Genomic DNA, 23,602 nt, shown 5'->3' on the forward strand with positions numbered 1-23,602 from the left:
CTCCTGGAGCCCATAATATTTACAGATCAGTCCATGTATTTCCATTTACAAAACAAAAGGCAACATTTAATAAAAATATCATTGGGGGTGGCTGTGGGTGTGCAACCCACAGTAAAATCTACTTAGCTTTAGAAATGGTTAATGAGAATAAGACAAACATTTAACTACTTCCATTTGACAAAAGTGGTCTGGTTACTTCTATAGATAAGCAACGAAAAGCTTTTTCTGTACTTAGATACGTTCAAATTACTGAAAAAGGGTCAATAAATGCTTGCTAAAAACTGTGGTTTCTTCAGGGATAAAAAAAAATTTCTATAGCAACCTAGCAATTCTGAAAGTAAATAGCATTCGTTGAAAGCAACATAAAAGCTGGGAGACAATAATCCTGCAACATTACTTTAGAATCAGGTTTTTTCTGCCTTGGCCTGGATCGCTCAAAAATAGTTTTGTATTTTGTCTCACCAGATTCTTCTTTACCTCTAGAAAAAGAAATTGCAAATGGTATCATTTTAGAGACAGAAATTCTCTTATATGAAGCAAGCTCCTTGAATACTCAGTAACTGGCACAGCAGTCTCAAAGACAGACATTTAACAATTATTATTATCAGTATACCACCAACAAACCTCAAACACTTAGAACAAAACAGGAAACAAAGTGAAGAGCTTTACTAAGGGAGGCTTAAACAAAAGTCAACAAAAACCTCAAAGAAAATTCTCTGCAAAACCAACCTTAAGTCACACAGCTACAGAAGAGCAGATTATTATGTACCACGTTTTGTTACCACACGTTTTGTGAACTGCACTGATTTGGGATTATGCTGTTCTGCTGTGGGAAGATACAGAGTTACATATTACACAAAATACATACATGGCCACAGATGTCAATGAGTAAACAACTGGCACTGCATGTGTGTGTTTTGGAACATACGCAAACAAAATCTAAAAACCATCACAGAATCCCAATTTACTACATAACAGGAAATACACGAGTGGATGAGGATAAGGAATGTCAATCTCCATCCTGACAAATATTATGATCTCAGACTTCAGGTTTTAAAATACAAAAACTGTCTTGGCATCTCACTCTGGATTGTGGTGGTATCAAATTTGATCAGTTAAGCCAGAGCACTAGGTTTCAGCAGAATAGATTGCTGTATTCAGACAAACCAGATACTGTCTTGTAAATACAACTGATGAAACTAGAAATACGACTCCCTGCTTTCTCCTTGTAACCGTTCATTCTTGTTCCTCTGGCAGAAACTACCATTGCCATTGCAGTAGCAATGGAATTAACCATGAAAATGGTCCGTATCCATGAAATCAAGATCAAAAGACAAAAGACTACAACAACAGTGTTCCCATCTAAACAGTACCTTAGAGATAATCAGATAGGTTCACACTGTCTGTTCCCAACAGTTGTTTTAAATTAAAGCATGAGAATCACTTCATGTTACTTTGTGCAACTTGGCTTACACTATTTTCTTTTTCATTACATCTTGCTCACCCTTAGTGTCCCATATGGAGCACTAGGGACAAATGTGCTTAATTTTATCAGATGACAGAATAACAAACTGAAGAACAGGGAAAACATAAAAGGATCAGACTACTGCACCACACATCTAAATCAACTGTAAAGTCAAAGCATTCCTCTGATTCCAAACCCATCCTATCTCCTAGCTCTGCCATGCTTTATTTTCTCACTCTAATTCTCATCTTTATCCAAACATTAGTCTTTCTAAATGGAAAAAAAACAGAGGAAAACTTTTGCAGTAATGAGTTTTTAAAGAGTTGTTCTAAAGCTAGCAATCGGTTAAAAAAAACCCTGAGTGTTTTTGAAACAGTTGGCACCATCTGCTTAATAAAAAAAGGAAAAAAATTACTGTAGTTAGCATAAGCGTTGCTTAACTCAGCAGACCAGCAAGTAAGTGAAACCCCCCCCAATTTCTATTTAAATAAAACATGAATTATCTGGATTTTGCCAGAGATAAATAGACTGTGACATGGTAATGTACAACTACTTCTGATAGTATTCTTTGATGCATATTTCTTTATTTCTCAATGTCTCATAGGTACTCAAAAAATACTTAGTCACAAACCACATTTAATTCCCAAACTCTTTGGTGAGAGCCAAGTACAAACACATTACAAACTGGGCATCTGCTTACCCAAGACCAACACGTGGCATTTATAATTTTGCCAGTTCCGTTACTAACGTACCCAAACAAATGCCAAAGGAAGTAATCCAAAGACTTCTCAGGCAACGGGAATGAATTGGCCTTATTCAGAGGCAAAGCGTTAAAAATCACCTCATGTATGACACAAACATAAAAACATGGTGCTAAGCTTTACAATGCATAGGAGGGGTAAAAAGAAATGTTAAGGCAACAATACAGATGCTCAGAATTAGAAACAGGAACCTGTTACACACATTGTCAGCTGTTACCAGTTCTCTGGTCCAGGAGCTCAAGTGGACTTTCTTGTCTCCAAGTGACAAAAGAGCTGGGTGCCACCAGTCCCTCTTCTCCCAGCAACCTAAATATTGAACTCACTGGCAACCAATGCATCCTGTAAGGTGTGCTTGATCCATCAAATTATTTTGTCTTTGCTATTAAAATGACCAAAATTCAAATGTTGACAAAGCCACACTGCTCTCCCAAACACATGCTCACGGGGTATTCTGTGATGCCAGGCAAGATTCAGTAAGCGTAACAAAAACGTAGAACATCTGGGAAAACAGGAAATCCTGGATAATATAGATAGCACCAATGTGCTTGAGAAATATGCTGCAGACACATCTGTGTTGATCTGCCATCCCCCAAGGTCCAAAATGCCACTGTTCACACTGCACTGAAATAAGTCTTCAGAAACTCCCCGTGCTGTGGATCCAGGTCAGCACCTTTCACACACAAACATTTATGTCCATCAGGACCAGCACTAAATCTGAGGTAGTGTGCCTAAGCAGACCTGTGGTGACACCATCCTGCCCAGCATGCCAAATCTAGGAAAACCTTCTTTGTTCAAGCTCAATGCTGCAGGAATGTTTCTGGACTCCAGCTAGTCCTGATGATAGCTTACATGCCACTGCACCTAAGCTAATCATCCATACCAACTAATAAATTAGCTAATAAGGCTTGCTGGAACTGACTACACATCTATGGCCTGACTTGCTCACTAAACTAACCAGATAAAGCCCTCAGGGGAGCTGGTGGGTGGTGGTGGAGGTCACTAGACTGTAAGCAACATTTTAATCTTTTAGATTTCATGCTTGATCAGATTAGCCATGGCTAATGGTCCCTGCAGCCTTTTCTTCCTAGCCCTAAGAATATCAGAGTGCTCCTAATACAGAGTGACTACAGAGAATTCATACATTGCATCAACACAGTAAACATTCCAAAATTCAATAAATTAAACCAATAAGTAGATACTGGAAGTTTGTACTGATTCACTCAGGACTGTAGAGGATGTTACATCACCTGGATGTAACTATGAAGACAGAAAACCATGATGTGGAACAGTTCCAGCATAAAACTTCACTGACTATGCTGACCCATGGCATCAACTTACTGATGTTGTCTGCTTCAAACCTCTAAGTGAATGCTTATCAAAGCAAACAGACAAAAAATACTGAACTTTGTTGTAAGTCCAGACACTGCCCTGCATACACAGAGGAGTAATGGAAAAGGCTATCCATCAAAAGGAAACTAAAGTCTGTCTGGAGGTGATGGCATATGTTCAGAAAGAGCAGGGCTCAATTTTACTGCCACTGGTGCACATTCAAGTAGGTGGGAGAAGCCTTGAAGGTCAGCCTTTATTAATGTGTGAACAGAGATTAGCCTCTGCATCATCCTAACTGCATTCCAACAATCCATTTTTCCTGTTTTCTTTGGAGATTGCTAGCACACAAAACCCAACTCATTTTCTCCTCTATAATTTCATACATTCTTTTTTTTCAGACATATTTTCCATTTGAAAGACTCATATTCAAAATGTCAGAGAGTTTACAGACTAGCAATGCAACATGGAAGAGAAGACATCTAGAAAAATGAAGGGAGAAAACATCTGAATTCATGAGTACTTGACAGCTGAATAAGTCATGTCACTGATTCTTGCACTAAGCATCATTTCAAACATCTCTTTTCATTTCACTATATTTTTCAAGAGATGTTTGATAATGCATCAAAACAGCTTAAAATAAAATAATAAAATAAAAAAGATATTTAAATTTTAGGTCTAAAGGAACTTCTAATTAAAAACAGCAGTGGAGACATTTTATTGTGGAACTTCAGTCAATGATTTCATAATAACTTTAAAAAATAAGTACTCTTTATAAAAAAAAATTAGACCAAAAAACTGTGAAAAAATGATAATACACATTCAAACTTTACCTTTTGACTCCTGGTAATAATATTCTGTCTTCTATGCAGATGCTGCCTATATGGGATCACAGTAAATCAAGCACATTTGACCTACCGAGCTTAACACGACTGTAAGTGAATCTCACAGACAGGAATGCAGGACTTATGATGCTGCAGCCCTGATTGATAACTAAGAAGCCAGTTATAAATAAATCTGGAACAGTTGGGATTGACTGTTGTTTAGCACTTTCAGGCAGACGTTCAGGGCAACTGGCAGGGGCTTTGAAAGCTGTTTCCTATATTAGAATCATGACAAAAATAGAAGTGAGGCCGCATTGCCTTGTCTTCTGCTAAAATAGATCTTACTCAAAAACATTTTTACAAGTTTGACGAGGCATAACTAGCCCACAGTCAGATACAGAAAAAAATCAAAATTGGAAGTCCCATGTTGATCTACCATGAGTAGTTGCTTATTGAACTATTAAGAGCAAAAAAAGAAAAAAAGGGGGAAAAAAAGTGCAGCGTACTAAGAGATATTAAGGACAAGGAGAAGCTGGCCTTGCTACTTTTTTTTTTACAAGTGAAGGTACAATCAGAATTCACCAGCCAAAAAGACCCTAAAGACCTTTAAAAATACCGTAAAAGGGGAAAATCACACATTTTACCAACTGTCCTTACGAATACATGGTGTGGGGATTGAGGTTTGGGGTGTTTTGTTGTTGGCTTTGGGGTTATTTGTTTTGTTTTTAAATTCAAGAACAGATGTTGCATAATAACTACTGACAGCAAGCCTGAGTGTTTGAGAATGGAACAGGAAAGAGGAAGCATGTATTGGTTTCTGTTCTGTTTTTAAGTGTCCCAAATACTGTTTACAGGGCAACCATTTGTCACAGAGCTAACTCGCCTCCAGCAATTAAGCTTTCAAATAAATTAAGCTGGTTTTTATTTGTGTGTTTTTACAGTCAAAATGTATATATCAAAATACCACAGGATTAGCTAGTTCACTGACTAAACAGCCTATTGTTCTGCCAAAATAATCAGTGGCCTTAATGAGCAATTAACAGCTTTCAGGGTCAGTGAGAACAGAAAATCTTAACACGTAGATAAGAAATTTTGTGTATAACATCCTGCTACTGTTGCAGACTACGAGTGAACTCGCAAACTATATGCAAGAAGCATGTGTGATTGAGAGTAGAATGTATATAGTGTAATACAAAATCAGAGGAGAGAGTAGGGTACAATAAGAGCAGTTTGATTTAGCCAAGTAACTCTCCCAAACAGGTTTCCCATAAACTGTTCTTTCTCAGCCAAAACAGGTCCGCATTATGTTTTGCTGACAGATATGAGATTGCTCCCCCTGCACACACTCTAAACCACCCTGAACCAAATCAGCTCCATCCTCGAATCCCTGTGCCTGTGGTGCCTGATCCCAGCCTGCTCTCTCCCAGCAGAGCTCACAAGTGAGCCCTGACACAGAGCTTATGGTTCCGAGCAGGATCACAGCTCCTTGGGTCAGAACACACACAATGACTTCCAGCTTTTATCTTGTGAGTTCTGCAATATGCAAACTGCAACAGAATCAGCACTAGGAAATTTCTGCAACTTGCCTTCTACCTAGTATAAATTAAGGCATAATTCAAGGACTCAAGGTGTGCTGAAGAAGTACACACAGGGAGCACATTTCAGTAACCAAATTGTGATTCTTTTTCATCATGACAATGGCTGAAAATATGCTTGTTGAAAGACAGCAAATTCATCATAAAGAGTCAAATCTTTGCTTTGTAATGGATTGCTACAATGCAGACATAATTTCCTCTTACCAAAGAGCCTGCATAAATGTATTTTAAACTAATTACCTTTAGGTGGAAAATATGACTTGCTTTCAGCTTTGTGAGGCCAGTCCACCACAAGAGGTCCAAACCTACGAAAGCTGGCAGTGATCTCATCTACAAAAAACAAATGAGGCACCTTAGAATGTGAAGACTGACATGGTAAGGTAAAAAGTCTCACTTAAAACAAAACAAAACCAGACTTCCTGCTTTCTACACTCATTAAGAAGTGAAAACTGTAATAATGTCTACTGAGGATGCCTAAATATTCTTTCATCTCTATGCTATAAATGGCTGCTTAAAAAAGTAATTTCACATTCTACTAATGGAAGTTTGCAGCAGGATTAAACGCAAACATGATCTATCAGAAGTGAATATGCTTCAGCTGTGGTCTATTTCTAATTTTAGCCACAAAGCAGGGTCAGATGTAGCCACATGGGACTGACGGAGGAGCTCCATGGCAGCACAGCCGCTCCTCCAGCGCGCCCTAGAAAGCAGGGCTGCAGCAGGTCATGCGGCTGTGGGGATCTCACCTTCCTCAGTCCCCTCAGGAAACCTGCCTTGAATTGCCAACTTATTTCTTTGCTTTTTAAGCATCAGTTTAGAAACAGCATGGAACACACATCACAAACTATCCTAAGTGACAATTTTGTTTTAAATGTAAATGCTCCAGAAAGAAGCATTTGAAGTCGTTTTTAAAACTATTTTTTTTTCCTCCATGCCTTTTAAAATTTACTTTAAAGAAAGAATTAGTTTAAAATTATGTCTAACGTGATGCTAGATAGATCAGAGCAGCAAGCACTCTGGAGAAAATGGGTTTTCCAATATTTGGATTGCTGTTTGAGGTGTATCCAGTTTCTCTGACCCCATGAGTTGCACGCTGGATTTTTCAAGCAACTAAAGACACATATTATATATATACCTGAAGAGCTGAAGGAAAAAGGGTTACTGAAGGAGACCTCTCATGAAAGAGGGTGACAGCTCCCAGGTGGCCGTGTTACTTCCTCACAAGACAGGCAGGGCATATATTTTGATTGAGTGACCCAGCAACGTTCACATCAGTTGTATCTGTTGACCTGCTTCTTCTTATAGCTGGAGATTCAGATTACCCAGCAGGCCCTGTATCAACAGCCCTGCAACTCATGATGTGACATAGGAACCACATTTGAGCTGTTTGCAAATCATAGGCTGGCAACTCACAGTATTTCTTTATTAAAACTGTACATGGTTTGGACTTCAGTGTAGTAGATCAGATTCAGATATCCCTCTTTTCATTATAAGGCATCCTCAAATTCCCTGTGTATGCCCATTGAAGCTAGATAGTGGTGGATTCCAGATATAACATGAAAAACACACCAAAAATTGTCATGATTTTGGTTTGGGAGTAAGGGTTTGTGGGGGCACACACGAGTAGAGCAGATATTGAGAAAAACCCTAACCACCTCTGCTAAGCTGGTTACTATTTTGTAACCATATTACTGCCCTACATTTTTCATCTGAGCCCTACATATATGCTGGGTATAAGAGCTGATTAATTAAAGCCCAATGTATTTCGGAAAGAATTGTATTAACAAAGTCCTTAAAGTCAACCACACCCAAGAACAGGAAAAGACTATGGGGGAGAGACAGTAACCAATAAATTCCCTTTTTAGCTTTCCTGCTTTACAGCTGTGGGAAGACATGCAGATCAGAAGACCTACTATGCAGCCATTTCTCTCTCCACCTCTTCTGATCTACAGCACAAAAGAATGTCAAGTAAATTCTCAGGTGTTGCCGTTGATTGTAGTGTGTTTGTTTTAAACAATGTCACAAGCACTAAAAGCAACACATCTGGGAAAATACATTTGTTTTCATCGAAATCTGACCTTTTTTATAGTAATTATAGGAAAGCCAATTCCTACATCTCACCAATGTAACTTATTCACAGTACCTTCATCAATGTCAGGAGGAAGCCCTCCAACAAACACCTTTCTAGAATAGCGTTCCACTCTTTCACCGTTCTGACAGCGCGTTGGAGAGCTGAGACCCGACGACAAAGACTGATCCCCATGGCTGTCGTCTAGGAAGCCATCTTCAAAAGGAAAGAGTGAGGACCGACCTGCAACAGATTTTGTAGCATCTACAGTTAACGTTGTTTCCTGGAGAATTAAATATTTTAGAAAAAAAACGTTAGCTCTTCCTTCTACTGTTTTACTGCAACAGAATTTGCATTAAAGGGCACAACTAAGTGGTCCAGGTGTCCGAATTATGTTCTATTTTTCCAAGGATGTATCACCCTTACAAAACAATAAACCTAATTTAGCTTTAAACCAAAGCCTTGCAAATGGCTAGCAACAAAACCAACAAGCTATCTGATGAGATTGTTGTCATCACTATAGAAAGGACCTTTGCAACATTTACATTTCAAACCAATTCTTAAGAGATTTAAGCCTTCCATAACAGATCTTCCAGGAATGATCTCAAAAGCAGATCCCTCAAGTCACTGCACACTTTAGAGTGCTTTACAGGGACCTAATAACAAGGGCTGGAGCACTTCCACCTCGAGGGAACAGAGGCCCTCTCAGGCCACACTGAGTAGGGGCACTAACAGCAAAATAAACATGGGAAAACTCTGCATTGTGAATATTAAACACATAGAAGAAACCTGGCTAATAAGAAAAAAATCTTTTTAAATAAACCAAAAAGAACTTGCACTTGAAGAAAAAAGTTTAGCTGGAACAGCCTGTCAGACTGTTTGTTACTCAGTGTTAAAACATCCTGTCAGTGATGAATGAGCAAAATCAACATAAATGGCTGCTACTCAGTTTGTTAATGAAAAGTAAAAAATTTATTTGTGATCATCAGATGCATTTAATTTGTTGCTACTACTACTAAGGCATACACACATTATTTTAACAGATTTATTAACAGAGAAGATAAAAAAAGTTCACTCTGCATACAAGCAACACTGTAGAACATGCCAAATTTAGAATTTAATAATTCCCTATACCTGAGATGAAAATTAAGTCCTGCAATATAGAGAGATGGGAACCCCATCTCAACTCTGAAAAGGCTAATTGTCCACTCATTTCATGGAGGATTGTTCCTTGGGATGGAATTACAATTAATGGATACAAACAGTTTATTAGGGGGGTTGATTACAAATATAAATAACAGGGCACATAATTAAATTCAAAGGTAATGGATCACATGAAATTAACTTCCAGCAAGACCTGAGGATTAACACCATCCTGGTAGGAACAGCACAGGGAAGTACAGCAAAAAATAAAAACAGGGGTAAGGAGGAAAATCAAGACAGTGGGACTCTAGTCAAAAAACGTATACACTGAAAATATCAGTAATAGTCTCCAGTACCAAAGGACAGGTTACAAAAAGAAGCAGTAATCCTACATATGGAAAACAAGCAAAAAAAAAAACCACAACAAACCAGGAAATATGTTTTGAATGGCACAGAACACCAGCCTGAATTTTTTATGAACACCAGACACTAGAAAAGTCTTGATTAGAAAAAAAATATATTGAATATTAAACATTGACAGAGATCACAGTCACAAAAATCCACTGAATCAAAATTCCTACTGTACTTTTACACCTCAACATAAAACCAGGGTAAATGCCACAATCAGAGAAGGATTTAGAGATACTTCTCTTCAAAGTCTTGTCAGATATGGTGGGTTTAGAGCATAAAAGAGGAAAGACTATTGATGAATATTCTATTAATGGACAAACAGGTCATGCACATGTATAAACATATGCATTTCAACATAAAAGAGAACATGTGCATGAGAGAAAAAAAAATAGGAATACTACAATTGTGTAAAAGTATCAAATCAGAAAACCCACTGAAAAGCAGGAAATTTGAAAATATCTATAAGAAACTGACATTACTAAGGAGCTAAATAGTCTTTTAATTCCTGTCCACCAACCTACCTTCTTGTAAAAAAATGAAACAAACATGATCCAGTAGTGGAAGGTGACATATCAAATTAATAAATACTAGAACAAGGTGTTCAACTAAAATACAGATTTGCAGAGGTCACTTAGTGCTGAGTTCTGAAGGGAATAATAAAAATTCACAGCAGCTTAGAAATCAAGGTATCACCTCATGCTGGATGCTTGACAGTCTACAAGCACTGTACTCACCTTATAAAAATGTAAACAATGTTCTAAAACTTTATATTTAAGTCAAGGATAGAGTTAAATTTATGGAAAACATACAGACAAGGGAATAGGTAATGACTGTTCACTATCTCATCCAGTAAGGGAAAAGGTAAAGTGCATTGAACACAATCAGTACATGGCAAGGCTGAAAGCAAGGCAAACTCTGGAACCCTTTGCCAGAGGCTTTTTGGGATCTTGAAAAGTTTATGTAGGCTTAGAAAAGGGAACGAGTAAGAACAGGACAAAAGCACATTCTAAAGCAATAAATATTGAGACATCACCTCATGAAACCCCCTGGGGTAAATTTCTGTGAGAACATTATGAGAAAGCATCACTAACTGTACTATTTTTTTAATATACTCCTGTACCCCTCCCCGGGCATCTCTGAGTTGTCAGTGCAGCAAAAGAGTTTGGGCTGAGTTCCCATAGCTATGTTTACATCTGTACCTGAAAAACTGGTTGTAAAAGTTAAAAACAAGGTACCATGAACATGACTCAACAGCCCTAAACATAATACCTACAAAGAAATGCTCTCCTTACTCAAAGAAAACAGAGGGTTACGTATAGAACTGATATTTTATGGCAAGCCCCCAAAAATGTCTGACAAAACCTCTCCTTGCTGAAGATGCTTAGTCACAGTAACAGAACCAAATACTAATTAAAATATCCAAGTATAACAAACATGAAATGAGTCCCTGGACAGACTTGTCTCTGGTTATTCTGCATATTATCACAATACAAATGGTGAAAACAATAATAGAGAGGGATATATGGGAATATTTTAAAACCAACACATCATTTTTTAACAGATTACCATAGCATTTTATGCTTCTTAAGGTTAAGAAAGCTCAGTAACAACATTATAAAAGTCAAGGTAATGATAAAGCGTGAACATCAGAGACTTCAATATTGCATGAATGAGTGTTAATGACAAGACACACACACAAATCTACTTGTTAGTATAGAAAAGCCTGCATTTCACACAGGAAACAAGTTTATAGAGTGAAACATGCTTTCTGGTAGAGTGAAAAAAAAATTTCTGTAAGTCCAGCACATTCAGAACTTGTTTGCCCTGTTTTGTCATCACTACCATTTTTATAAAACAGCCTACACTGTATTCATCACAATTACTGCCACATTATTATATTTGGCTTCTACAAGTAAATGTGAGTTGCAACAGTGTCCTACTGCTTCCGACCTCCTTTCCTACTTTGGCGCCATTTGATCAATCTGGAAACATTTGCCACAATCTTAAAATGAAAATAAACAGGGTTCACATGCATAGAGAGTATAAAATATTATATACTCCACATACTTCCCAATTTGTTTCAGTACCATGAGAGCCCTGAAAAAGTATCAGGATGCCTTTAACATCTGTTAACAGTAGCTCGATCTCTGGAGGTGGGGAAATATGAGCAGGTAAGTTTGTGAGGAAAACTGGAATCTTTTGGTTTTGTTTCAGCTGTCAAAGACATGAAAACCAGTCAGCTTTGAACCAAATCAGCCAAATACTTTATTATAAACTGTGCTAGTACAGCCTCTGCAGTCCAGTGCCTGAATCCTCAGTGTAAATTACAAGTTCCTTCCCGCACTATTGGCCTGTGTGAGGGCTATGTCTGCCTCCAGCTTCTCAGAACCACGATGCAAATTCTACATTTTGAAAAGGAAGCAATGTCACCTGCATAGCTGTCTGAGAACATCACAGAAAAGAAGATAAAATTAAGTTTAATGCCTAAGTACCCCAATCAGATGGCACTGCCTAACTCTAATTGTTAAAAGCTGCAATTTTCACTGTTACTTCTCAATAAACCTAGTCTGTATAAGCTACAGCACAGTACAGAAATGTAAGCTGCTATCACAACTTTCTTAGTAGTCAGCAAACTTGCTACTGTCCTTGTTCATTAATCTCTCAGAATAAACTGATATGCAGCACTGTACATTTGTAAAATGCTTTCAGTTTGTTTTAATTTTTAAGGGTTTTCTATAATGAAATACAGCTAAAATGTGCTCAAATACTGTCTATATTACTAATATTCACTGTTGAGGAAAGTTATTAGTATTGGTATTCACACATGTTCTACCTGAGGCAATTCAATGTAGTAGTCAAGTGTAATATTCAGTGAAAGCTGTTTCATCGAAAAAAAGGTAATTTTGAAATGTTCAATGCAGTGGTTAAACACTGGACTTTACAAAAAAACCAAACAAACACCAAACATAGAGTCTATTTTTTTTGAATGTTACAGATTTCAAGTCACAAATACATATCATGAAAGACTCTTTACATCCAGTCATCCTCCAGTTCACTAGTAATGGCAACACACTTGAAGTTACCAGCTCAAGATCATCACTGCTTTAAGATACTATTAAAAGGGAGTTGTTTTGCAAGTGAAGAACATAAGATTGATTTATATGAAACAATTGATCAACAAAATGTTAAAATCGGTAACATCTTATCATAAGAAAACTAAATATTTAATTCTCCCACTATTCAGCAAACAAAACATTTAGTAAATACTTTTACCTCTTCTCCGCCCATAGCTCCTGGCTGCATGTAAACACAGAAGAAAATTGTCGGTACAACTGTCATTAGATTTAGCTCCAAAAGCAATGAAAATGTAGCTTCTACCTCTTCTATTTTTCCCCTCCCACCATAAAGAAGGAAAAAACATTCAAAAAGTGCAAGATGAAATTCAAACAATCCAAGACAAGAGAAAAAAGTTGAAAGATAATACAGCTTGGGGGGGGGGAAGGAACATACCTGCTAGAGCAAGTTTTCTACATAGCAAAGGTACTAAAAAAATTAGGCATATCAGACAGTACTATAAAATAATAATTTAGGATTATGGTTGTAAGAGGCAATAAACATCATCAACAGTAATCGTAATTAAAAGAATTAAGTTTGCATTTTATTAATCAGTTGTAGAGAACATATTTTCCAATTATATTTCAATTTAAATAATTAACCATCTGTAGATACTAAAATCCTACCAAAACAACATGAACTCAAGAGCCAGTATGCTTAGAGGAATAAAACCAGATTGACAAAATGCCTTTATAGCTACCAGAATTAACACAGCCTTTCAATGAGACATGCATCAATGGCAAAATCCACAATGCTGGACAAGTGCAGGAGCATATTTTGTGATATAATGGCAAATGCCAAAGTCAGCATTTTTTTTAACTGAAATTTTAGAAAGCCACAAAATAATCTAGAAAACATGTGTCTTCTACACAGTCAACTTATCACAAAAGACATCTATCCTTTCAAAGTAATCAAATGCGGAGGGCTAGAAATCAGGTTGGGTTTTTCAACAGAAGTGAGGTGATAAGTAACAGAGCCTTGTTTTGTTTCTTTCTCTCTTAATTGTAATACTTCCAGTGTTCCTCCCAACTCCATCTCTTATTTCCAAAACTAACACAATGCCTTCCAGTCCTGCCCGACACACCCAGGTATCCCACCATACCCCTCAGCATTCCCTCTCTACTTTTCTTTGGCCAGCAATTACATGACAGACTGGTGGTGGTTCTTTGAGAACTATTCACCTGCTGACTGGTCCCCTGGCCATCACCTCTGAGCAGCCCTGGGGATACTGGAGTGAGGCTCACCCTCCTCCAGCACAGGCACTGCTGGTAACCTCTCTTCTACCCAAGCAGCTTCCTCCTCCAGCCCTGAAGAAACACAGTCTCAGGCACCATACACCTACACCTACATCTTTTTCTTCCACTATCAATGAGGCCACAAAAAAGCAAATACATGAGTACCTCATTAGGGGGATTACCAAATTTCAAGGGACATGAAGACAGTCAGAGCTGTCTGTGTGAACAATTATTCAGTCACAGTGAGGTGGTTGGTAAGCCCTGAGAGAGACTCTGCTTCTTGCATAGTCAGTAATAGTTGAGAATTAATACTAGAGTTGGCTTTGCAGCAAGAATAAAATTAGTTCTCCTGCTTTCTAGCTACTGCTAAAGCCATATTCTATTACTTATTATGATGGCAAAGAACCATTGTCAGACCTTTTGTAGCAAGTCCTTGTCTTGATGAATGCCCACACATCCAAAAAAAGCATGTATTAAGAGTAATCAAGAGCATCAAGAGTAATTTATCTGAAAGAAGTTTCTCAAACAGAACGCTACCAATCTAAAAATTAAATAAAGAAGTACTATTTCAGTATGAGATGAAAAAGACTCCTGTGCTTCTTTTGAAGAAAACAAAGTTTTATATGCTTAATTTAAACTTTTAGGCTCTGAGCAAGATCAGTACATGATGGCAGAAATCTACCAAAGACTTCTGTAATGTTAGAACACCCTATTGCTGTTCATGTATTATAACACTTCTATGTTATACTGCACTGCAGAATAATACTTTTTTCCTATATTTGCACTCAGACACATAATCTTTATTTTCATAAAAAGGTTTCACTGGAGGTATATTTACAATTGCCTGTAAACTCCAGGAGGAAAATACTGCAATCCACTTAAATAGGAAGACAGTTAGGCAATTCGGCTTTTCTTGATTTAAAAACATAGCATCACATTCAAACACTCAAAGAAGGTGTTTTAAGCATTGTTGTTTATATTTTGTATATATCTACACACATAATTTGAAAATTACCTCATTTTTATCAAGTATTTATATTAAACTGTTACTTTTTTCCAGCAAGCTGCCAGTTATTCAGCATGGCAACTTCAGAATGTCAGTGCACACTTTATTATGTTGTTTACACAGGATGTGAAATAAGAATGTGTCATTTGAAACAAGTTAATAAAAAAATACTCATCTTGTTCACAAGTCAAAGTTCAGAGCCCAACAGATTTAATAGCAGGAATGGTTCATCAGGTAAATTTCATAATGCCTCCAGTATGAGAAAATATTTAAAAAAATAAACAACTTGGAAATTATTCTTGAATGAGGACATCTGGGAGCCAATAAGAAAATTATTGCACTATTAGAAACAATGAAATTACCAGAGCTATGTATCTGAAGTTACTTTCTCTCTTGGGCAATTCCAACAGAAGAGACTGGGAGCTCCAAAAATTAGACCCCCCACCAATGCAGCTGCTCCCCATATACTAGTTTTGGTGCTAAATATAAACATCATTTTGCACAGAAAACCACCTCTGGAAATGTTTCTGAATTCAACACAAGCAATTCTTTCCTAGGTACCTCCTAGAGCATTCCAGTATTAAGGAAAACACAGCTGCTTTAAGAAGGGATGAGTACATTTTCCCATGTAAAAACTAAAATTGTTGCAGGCACTGATCATTTGTGCAGCTCCCAGAAGGATCAGCACTGCATTAGTGTCTGTTTGTCCTCAGCAACTTCCTTTAACTGTCAGGTAAAAAGTTACATAACCACCCTGTCCCCAGTTACATGCCCTCAAATACAGAGGAACAACAGATTCTTTTCCATCCCCTGATAACTCTCCTGAAACTATTAACTCACCTCATCCCAGAAGATGAGTGTATTTTTACAAACACGAAACTGCACGATGAAGAACAGAACTCTAAGCTTTCAACAAACAAGCAAAACAGACTCCCCAAACCTTGTAAAGCAATCAAGTAAACTCAGTAGTAATGCTATGGGAACTCCCCAAAGCCTGCAGCTAAGATTACCCATTGCTGCAATAAATCAAAACTCACTCAAATTAACTGCTCAGATTCTAACTGTATCTCAAAGAAAGCTACATGAAAATTATGAAAAAGAACTTTTCTGGGGTTTTTTTCATTGTTTTATTATAACATGGGATTGGAACTGCATCTTATATATGTATCAAATAGTTAGCAGTCCTAGGAAATAATAAATTTGTGAATTCATAAAACATTAACTCAAAGGGACTAGAGCTACACTTTTTCCATATCATAACTAAAAGTGGGTCTGATCAGGTAATTTCAAATTCAGAAATAAGTGACATAATTTATTTGTATTCTCATATTTTATGGAAGACAACAAAGTATTTTGAGATTTTTAAAAACATTCTTTCTTAACTGTTGGTATGTATCTTGTATGTATCATGCAATAATGTGTCTACAATATCAAAGATGCACACTTCAAGGCAATCTTAAAGACATATCTTAAATTAACTTTTAATTAAAGTAGCATTAACTCTATGAAAAAAAAAGTTGACATTTCCAGATTAGAAATTTTGGAGCTAGATTGGTTAAAGGAAAGTTTATTTGACAAGACTGGGAACCTCCTTGATTTATAAGGTACCAGAATCTCATTTCTAGCCCGGAACGCTCATTTGTATTCTTGAAACAGTCAGCAGTTCAGAACAATACTTGCTTTAGGACATTATGAGTTATGCAATAATTTTCTAAGATCAGAAAGGAAAATATGTCAAGTTTTTTCTTTTGAACAGTGGGTCTCAAGTTCTTAGAGATCTGGAAGTTTACAAGTGAATTAAAATACCAGTGAAAATGAACTCATGAACTGAGGGAAGGTGATAGAATCGAGTATAATTACGCAACGTGCTTTTGCCCAAAAGAGAGGATCATAGAAATGAATTGTAAAGATGACTGACACTCATATATGAGAGGTTCAAAAGAGGGTTCTCAATTTTCACTGACAGATAGGCTGGATGTGCAGATGGGTGCTACAATAATTTGGTGGTATTGGCCTCAATAGTCCCTCCAGGTTGATTTTTTTTCCAATGCTACCAATGCAAGCGTTACAACAATCTCCCTGATCACATATGCTCACATACATAAACAACTGAATCCCATCATCAGAGAAACACCTCTACATGCAAGCTGTATGCAGTTAAGTCCCACACACTGGATCTCAAACACTTTATCAAACAGGTGAACTGCATTTGACACTCAAAACCAGCTTCAGTGTTCCCTTCTTAGGCACATGAGCAGCCAAGCAACTGTGCAGGAGAGCAGGCTTATCTATTTCCATCTCTGTTTTAGTTTTAAAAATCTGTTAACAATAAACCTCACATTTTTAACAGCCAGGCTGTTTCATCTCTTCTAGCATCATATATAATGCTTGTGGAATAGCCTGGAAAATCTTGAAATTCTGAGGAAACAGATGGCACTAACCCACAATAGAGAGGATCACAAAGATGAAAGGAAAGCACATTGGTGAGGTTGTGAGGCAGGAAAAGTGGTGGGGAAAACAAACAAACAAGAAGGTATTGAAGAGCTATAAAGTTGGATTAAAAAGATGATTTAAGAAATCTTCCTCTGCTAGAAAAAGCCTTTAGCAGTCACTGATAAGAGACATTGCCTTCAGTAACAGTCAAATCAGATTTCTGGAAGTGCAGATGCTAACATAAAAAACTGAAGGTAAGAAAGAAGATGATGTATTGCTCCTTGGCTTCCTTCCCCACCTTTTTTAAAAATTAAACAGGTATAGAAGGGACTTGGAGGTACCAGCAAGTCCAACTCACAGCCTCCAAGGCAGCATCAATTCTCTTTATACAGCTGGTTCTGAAAAACTTAACAAGGTTATGTGTAAAGTGACAGTTCACACATTCTGGGACTCCTATGAACCCTGCTGCCTTTGCTATGTCACACTTTATATCATTCATTTTTTCCCTCCCGTTATATTAATTCTGGTCTCTTCACAACTAAATTAGGTTTAGTTTTTCAAACTTTGTAAGGTCTCTCAGTGTTTTTTATTCCTTTCCATTATTCTATATATGCTAATAAGCTGGTAACACATTAGTAACCCCACGTGGCAATTGGGCTAAAGAGTTCAGCATATTCCTATAGGCAAGTACCAAACTATTAGAAGAGACTGATGCCTCTCGAAATTTAGTCACACATTTTCCCAGAACACTATCACTACAAAAACCCCAAGCTTTTATTAGCTGTTAAACTGCCAACCCAAGATCTTGCAGGACAAAAATAATTCAATGAACCTTCTATTTGGAGCAGTTAATTTCAAGCTATAACAGCAGCACTGGCAAGAAATTCAAATATAAAATGCTACTTCAGCAACTTTTTTATATCAAAACACTATATGTGTTTGAAAGCAACACATCAGAATACAGGAAGAGCCAAGTACAACAGCTCTTAATGAGACAAGGCAATTTTAAAACCAACAGAAGCATGAAAATAAAAACTGAAATCCATTTGTTGTCATTACGTTTCCTGTCATGGCGTGACATCTTCCTCACATAATTATTATCTGTATTAATAAACCAAAAGCAAAATCTCAACATGGACATCTAAAAAGATGCCCCAAACCCTTACCTTAATGTATTTTTCAGATTGTTTTACTCTGAATAGACAGAACTAATTACACTAATGAAAAGAAGAAATGACAATCAGATGGAGAGCAAATAGGACCAGACCTCACAGATGACACATTTTCATATGAGACAAGAATGAACAGTGGAAGCACATGGAACATTTGAAGCCCAACATCACTAAAAAGTCACTGTACAGACAAGCTTTAGGGAAAATAAATTCCAGCATTTCACAAAGGGGTTTCTCATTTGCTCATTTAACTACCTTCAAACTTTTTTTATGGAATCTAATTTGGGATACCAGTAAAACAGTTCAGTTCTTCCTTAGAAAGCTCTCATACCCTTGTTTATTCCCATCTCCCTTTTTCACCTGCCATACTTCTCTCTCCCTGAAGTTTATTGTTGGCTTTCTGAAGTTCACAAAAAGCATTAAAGATAGTTCACCACCTACCACGTAGGTGACTATGTATTCATGCTGATCATTTAGTCCTATTCACAAAGCAAATTAAAAAGAAGCACATTCTCTTGAGAAGCACTCAAGAGAAAGTCCAATTGCTTCCAAACAGAAGCAGTGGCTGCAGAAACATATGGCTGCAAATGGTAGTGAATACTAATGAGAGAAGGGATGGAGGACACCTTTGAGGTAATTTTGCCAAAGCAAATTAATTTCTTTTCAGGCTTTGCCTAGCATTTTAAGCATATCTTTTAACTGGTACTGCAAACATCTACTAAAATTATCATTAATAGATGATGTAGATTAAAGTTTTTAAAAATTCTTCTACTTTTTAGCTCAGTATGAATGATGTTATTAAAAAGTTAAATAACTGATGTCACTAATTGATTAAAAACACTATTTCAATTAGAGAAATTTCAATTAGATCTGGAACAGACAGAATCTATACCTTTTTCCCTCTGAACAATGTTTCAAATAGAAATATTTGCATCTTCCTTTTGTTTAAATGCTCTTTAGGATTATGCGCAGACCTCTCTGAATATTTAAACATTGCATTCCTCCACAGAAGTCTAATTCTGGACTTCAAGAGCATTTATAATATAAACATGTTCATACATATGTGCAACTGTGTATGTACACAAACATAATGCCATTAATGATAAGAAGAGATTCATAATAATTACGCATTTAAAAGCAATCTCTTCTATCCCACTAATTTTATTATTTCAGAACTTAGTGCTTTGAGATGATGATGATTTATAGCTTTGCACAATGATGAACAAAATGGTGTAAGTATGCTCCACACTGTGCTGCCAACTAAGCAAGTAACACCTTCCCTCAAACCAACCCCCTTCAACATTTACAGTCAGCATCCCAAGATTGGCAGTCAGGAAAATCCCAAGTTTCCAAAGGCTGTAATCAGTAAATAAGAGTAACAGCTGAAGTACAGTTGAAGGTGCTGCCACAGAGGATGAGGAGCTAGAGATGAACACCCCTCAGAGCTTCCCCTCTCCCTACAGCATGTGAAGTTTTGCATTGCTGTTGGCATGAGCATATGCTGTCTTCCAACTTCAAAAGCTTGTGTACACAGTCAGTGTGAAATTGAGCTTTGAGTAACAAATCTTAAAGATTATTACTGTGTCTTCACAGGAAAAGACAAAAATGCTTGGGTAGCAATGACTATAAATAGAATGTGAAGGTTGGATTTGCAGTTTCAGCAGACAGTGTTTGGTTTCACAGAAATTATACACGGATTTGACAAGTATTATGATTTAAAGATGTTACGTAAGTTCTCAAAATTGTTCCAAAAATTACTGTTATGAAATATCTTTGGGGAATTCTTATTTTACTTATTTTATTTTTTTAACCCAAATCACAACCATTCCAGCACAGAAAAGAGTATTTCTTCTTGAACTAACTTTCCTTAGCATATTTCCCCATGACAAAGGTAACAGATGACATGGGAATTACATAGTTCTAAATTTCTCAGTTTTAGCTGCATACAAAAGAAGATTTCAATCACAGAAAGTAATTTTTAAGCTTAGGTACTTAAATATTTGCTTTTATTCTCAGCTCTTCAAAGATTTAAGAGCAAACCCCAACAGGTTTCACAATACAGTAATTCTAGCTTCTGGGCTCTCAGTAATGACCAAAAATGGTGTGGCCTCACCTAGTAAAGAAAGGAAAGTGAAATATATGGAAACTTATTCAGACTTTTCATTTCAGCGAATTTAATTCTGCATAAATTACATATTTATGGTTCCAGGCCTTTGCAAGTCTGTACAAAGTTAATATTTCAATAAACCACTAATACTTTAAACAGTGGAAATACACAAATATATTTAGTTTGGGTCCCTCAGTTAGCTCTACTGCTATTTTAACCATACACCAGGACTACTACAAAGGATCATTGTTTTTCACAAACTAATAGATTTTATAGATGCTGTAAAAATTTCAAAGAAATTGAGACAGGAAGAAATATTTCTTAAATATTATTTCCATTAAAAAGAAAGCAGAATAGAATACATCATTCATTTAGGATAAAAGTGAGTTGTCCCAAAACAGTATAACATTTTGTATCAGTTTTTCATTCTTGTCTTTCAAAAATCTCTGTAAGACCTTTTAAGAAATACTACTATATAAATCATAGTAACTGTCAATTTGTCAAAGTAACTCAAAATTCAATCATAATATCCCATCTTCACAAGCACATTACTACTGCAATCAGCTTAATGAAATGCCCAAGTTAGAACAAATACATTCTGAGACCAGAATTCATGTCAAACAGCAAACAACTGTACTGTGTAGAACTTATTTACACACATGCACACTGACATGAACAGCTGCCTCTTTGACAAAGTCTTTAATTAAACAGTGCTTCTCCTAGTCAACTACTTGATTTCCCATAATTTCATGTGCCCATAAGAAAATGGGGCACACATGCTAAACATGACAACTGAAACTCTTCAAAATATCACCTCATCATTAACAGTGTAAAACTAAGGAGAACACAAGCAAAGTCTTACAGGTTCCAAAAGCTGGCCTTTACAGCCAAATGTTAAACACCTTGCAACTTGTCTATTAAAAATTTTCAGTTCTTCACATTTATAAATTATTCTTCGCTTGGTACTAAAAAAAAAAAAAAGGCAGTTCTCAACTATACACAGTCTAACTTAAATTGACAGTGCAAGGGCAAAACATTTTAAGAGAAGTTTGTACGTTAATCCTAACATGTCTAATACAACATTGTAAGCAAAAATGGACATTTCCAAATAGCAGTTCATAGGATTAGACAGACAAATACTATGCTTAGATTTGCATAGTTCAGTTCTACGTTATGCTGGTGGTGCTGAACACCCCACCCCCAAAACCCCCCCACATGAGCTATCTTCCAGATCCATTCTGGCAGGTTTTTTGAATGCATATGTTCATGACTGGACTTTCAATTTTGCTTTTATTTCCTGACACAAACAAAAGCAATAATCTCTCAGTGAAGTGCAGTTTTTCCTCATTATTTAGACGTGTAAACATTCTCTCCATTCCTGTCTACATAATGGAAACCAACTGAGCAAACTCCATCAGTCAATGTAATTGTATGCAAAACTTGTAACAGCTCATCCCAACAGGAAGAAATATGTCTGGAGAGATATCAGAAAATACAGATTTAACACACACCCCCACAAAAGAGGAAACAAGAGAGACTGTTTGTAATATTATCTATAGCAGGCATTATCAAGCTTCCAGTGAAACACAATGTCATTATAAAGCTAATATAAAGAACCCCCAATTCTACTAATAAAATCAGAGGTGACTGATTTTCAGGACATTTTCAGAATATGCACAATATATACACAATAAATGTAAAAAATAATATTCAACATGACAATTTAAATCACTAGACGTTAACTACTTACTATTAAGAGCCATAATATTGTCTGTTCCTGGATGATGGAAATTTATTCCCATACGCCCTGCAATGTAAGTAAAAGCTATTTTCAATGTTTTTATTTAAAAACTGAACTAAATTAATTAACATGAAAAATTTCTAAAGGTTGGGGTAGGTGAATCTTCCATCTATTGAAGACAACTTCCCAAGAATAGACATTTACAATATTTAACACCACAGTACCTTTAGTGCTATGTACTTAAAATATTGAAAATCACAAAATAAACAGTGAAATAATTCTTTTTAATAAATTCCTTTGCTTTGCACTAAGAAAGTATTATGCTTACCCTTCAAAATAAGGCCTCTAGTTCAAGTTTGCTGCAGTTATGACATTTACAGCTGGCTTCCAATAACAAATACAGCATTACAATACTCCACTTAATGGGTAAAAATAAATCACTATTTTTCATACTACCTGTAGCACCAGAAGCTCTCAAGTTAACAGCTGGAAGGAAAATTCTTACTCTGGTTTTGTATTCTTCCCTAAGAACCTTCTATCTACTATTTGAGATAAGACACTGGGTTGGAGGGAATGTTGTTCTCATGCAGTACCTTCGTATGGACTTTGAGAAATATATATCTTGTCCCAAAGGAGACTTAGCCCAGAGAAATCTACTTTTACTGTCAAAGCAAAAAATGAGCCAACAGAAGCAATGCTGTTCAGATTAGTTTCAGATACCATTTAACTGAGTTAAAGTATTAAAAACGTATCCTGAAGAAAATTTGTAACAGGACTTTCTTAATTAAATACCTGAAACAGTTTGAAAGCTGTAACTGGTATTAGTTGTCACTTGGAAAAAGATACAAAAGGATAATTATAGTAATAAAAAAGTTATTTCAATTAAGGTAAATAACTTCATGTATATAATGTCAATCCATTGCATATGCTTTTCATATCTCTATGTCTATGGTTAAGTTTGGGAGCTAAGGAAGGAGGCACTTTACATTTCTTCACTACATGGGCACTCAAATATGGGAACTCAGGACCCACTCACTATACTGAAGCACCAATATAATGGTTATGTTCCTGTACTTCTGCAAACCAAAGTTTTAACACATCAACTCTGGCAAAGCAGAACTAAAGCCAATCCTCTCCAGCATTTTTAGTTCCTATTGATAGTTAAAGCCTCCTTATTTGCAGTCACAGAGACTGCTGTGCT

At 36.5% G+C, this 23,602-nt stretch overlaps 1 protein-coding gene across 11 annotated transcripts in view; it reads right to left on the reverse strand.

The window, feature by feature from the left end:
* Positions 1-23,602, reverse strand: part of CPEB3 (cytoplasmic polyadenylation element binding protein 3) — an 84,900-nt gene that overhangs the window by 20,715 nt on the left and 40,583 nt on the right. For 6 of the 11 annotated variants that reach the window (XM_051800572.1, XM_051800564.1, XM_051800568.1 and 3 more), the window contains exons 4-7: positions 22,411-22,467; positions 12,867-12,890; positions 8,115-8,282; positions 6,212-6,301 (exon numbers count right to left, since the gene is read on the reverse strand). In XM_051800572.1, coding sequence (XP_051656532.1) covers positions 6,212-6,301; positions 8,115-8,282; positions 12,867-12,890; positions 22,411-22,467 — 339 coding nt within the window. The remainder of the gene's footprint in view (positions 1-6,211; positions 6,302-8,114; positions 8,283-12,866; positions 12,891-22,410; positions 22,468-23,602) is intronic. The other 5 variants (XM_051800567.1, XM_051800566.1, XM_051800573.1 and 2 more) reach the window with 2 other exon arrangements.

This window comes from Manacus candei, unplaced genomic scaffold (assembly GCF_025592945.1).
Source record: "Manacus candei isolate 608988 ecotype Guabito, Panama unplaced genomic scaffold, ASM2559294v1 h1tg000050l, whole genome shotgun sequence".
NCBI lineage: Eukaryota > Metazoa > Chordata > Aves > Passeriformes > Pipridae > Manacus > Manacus candei.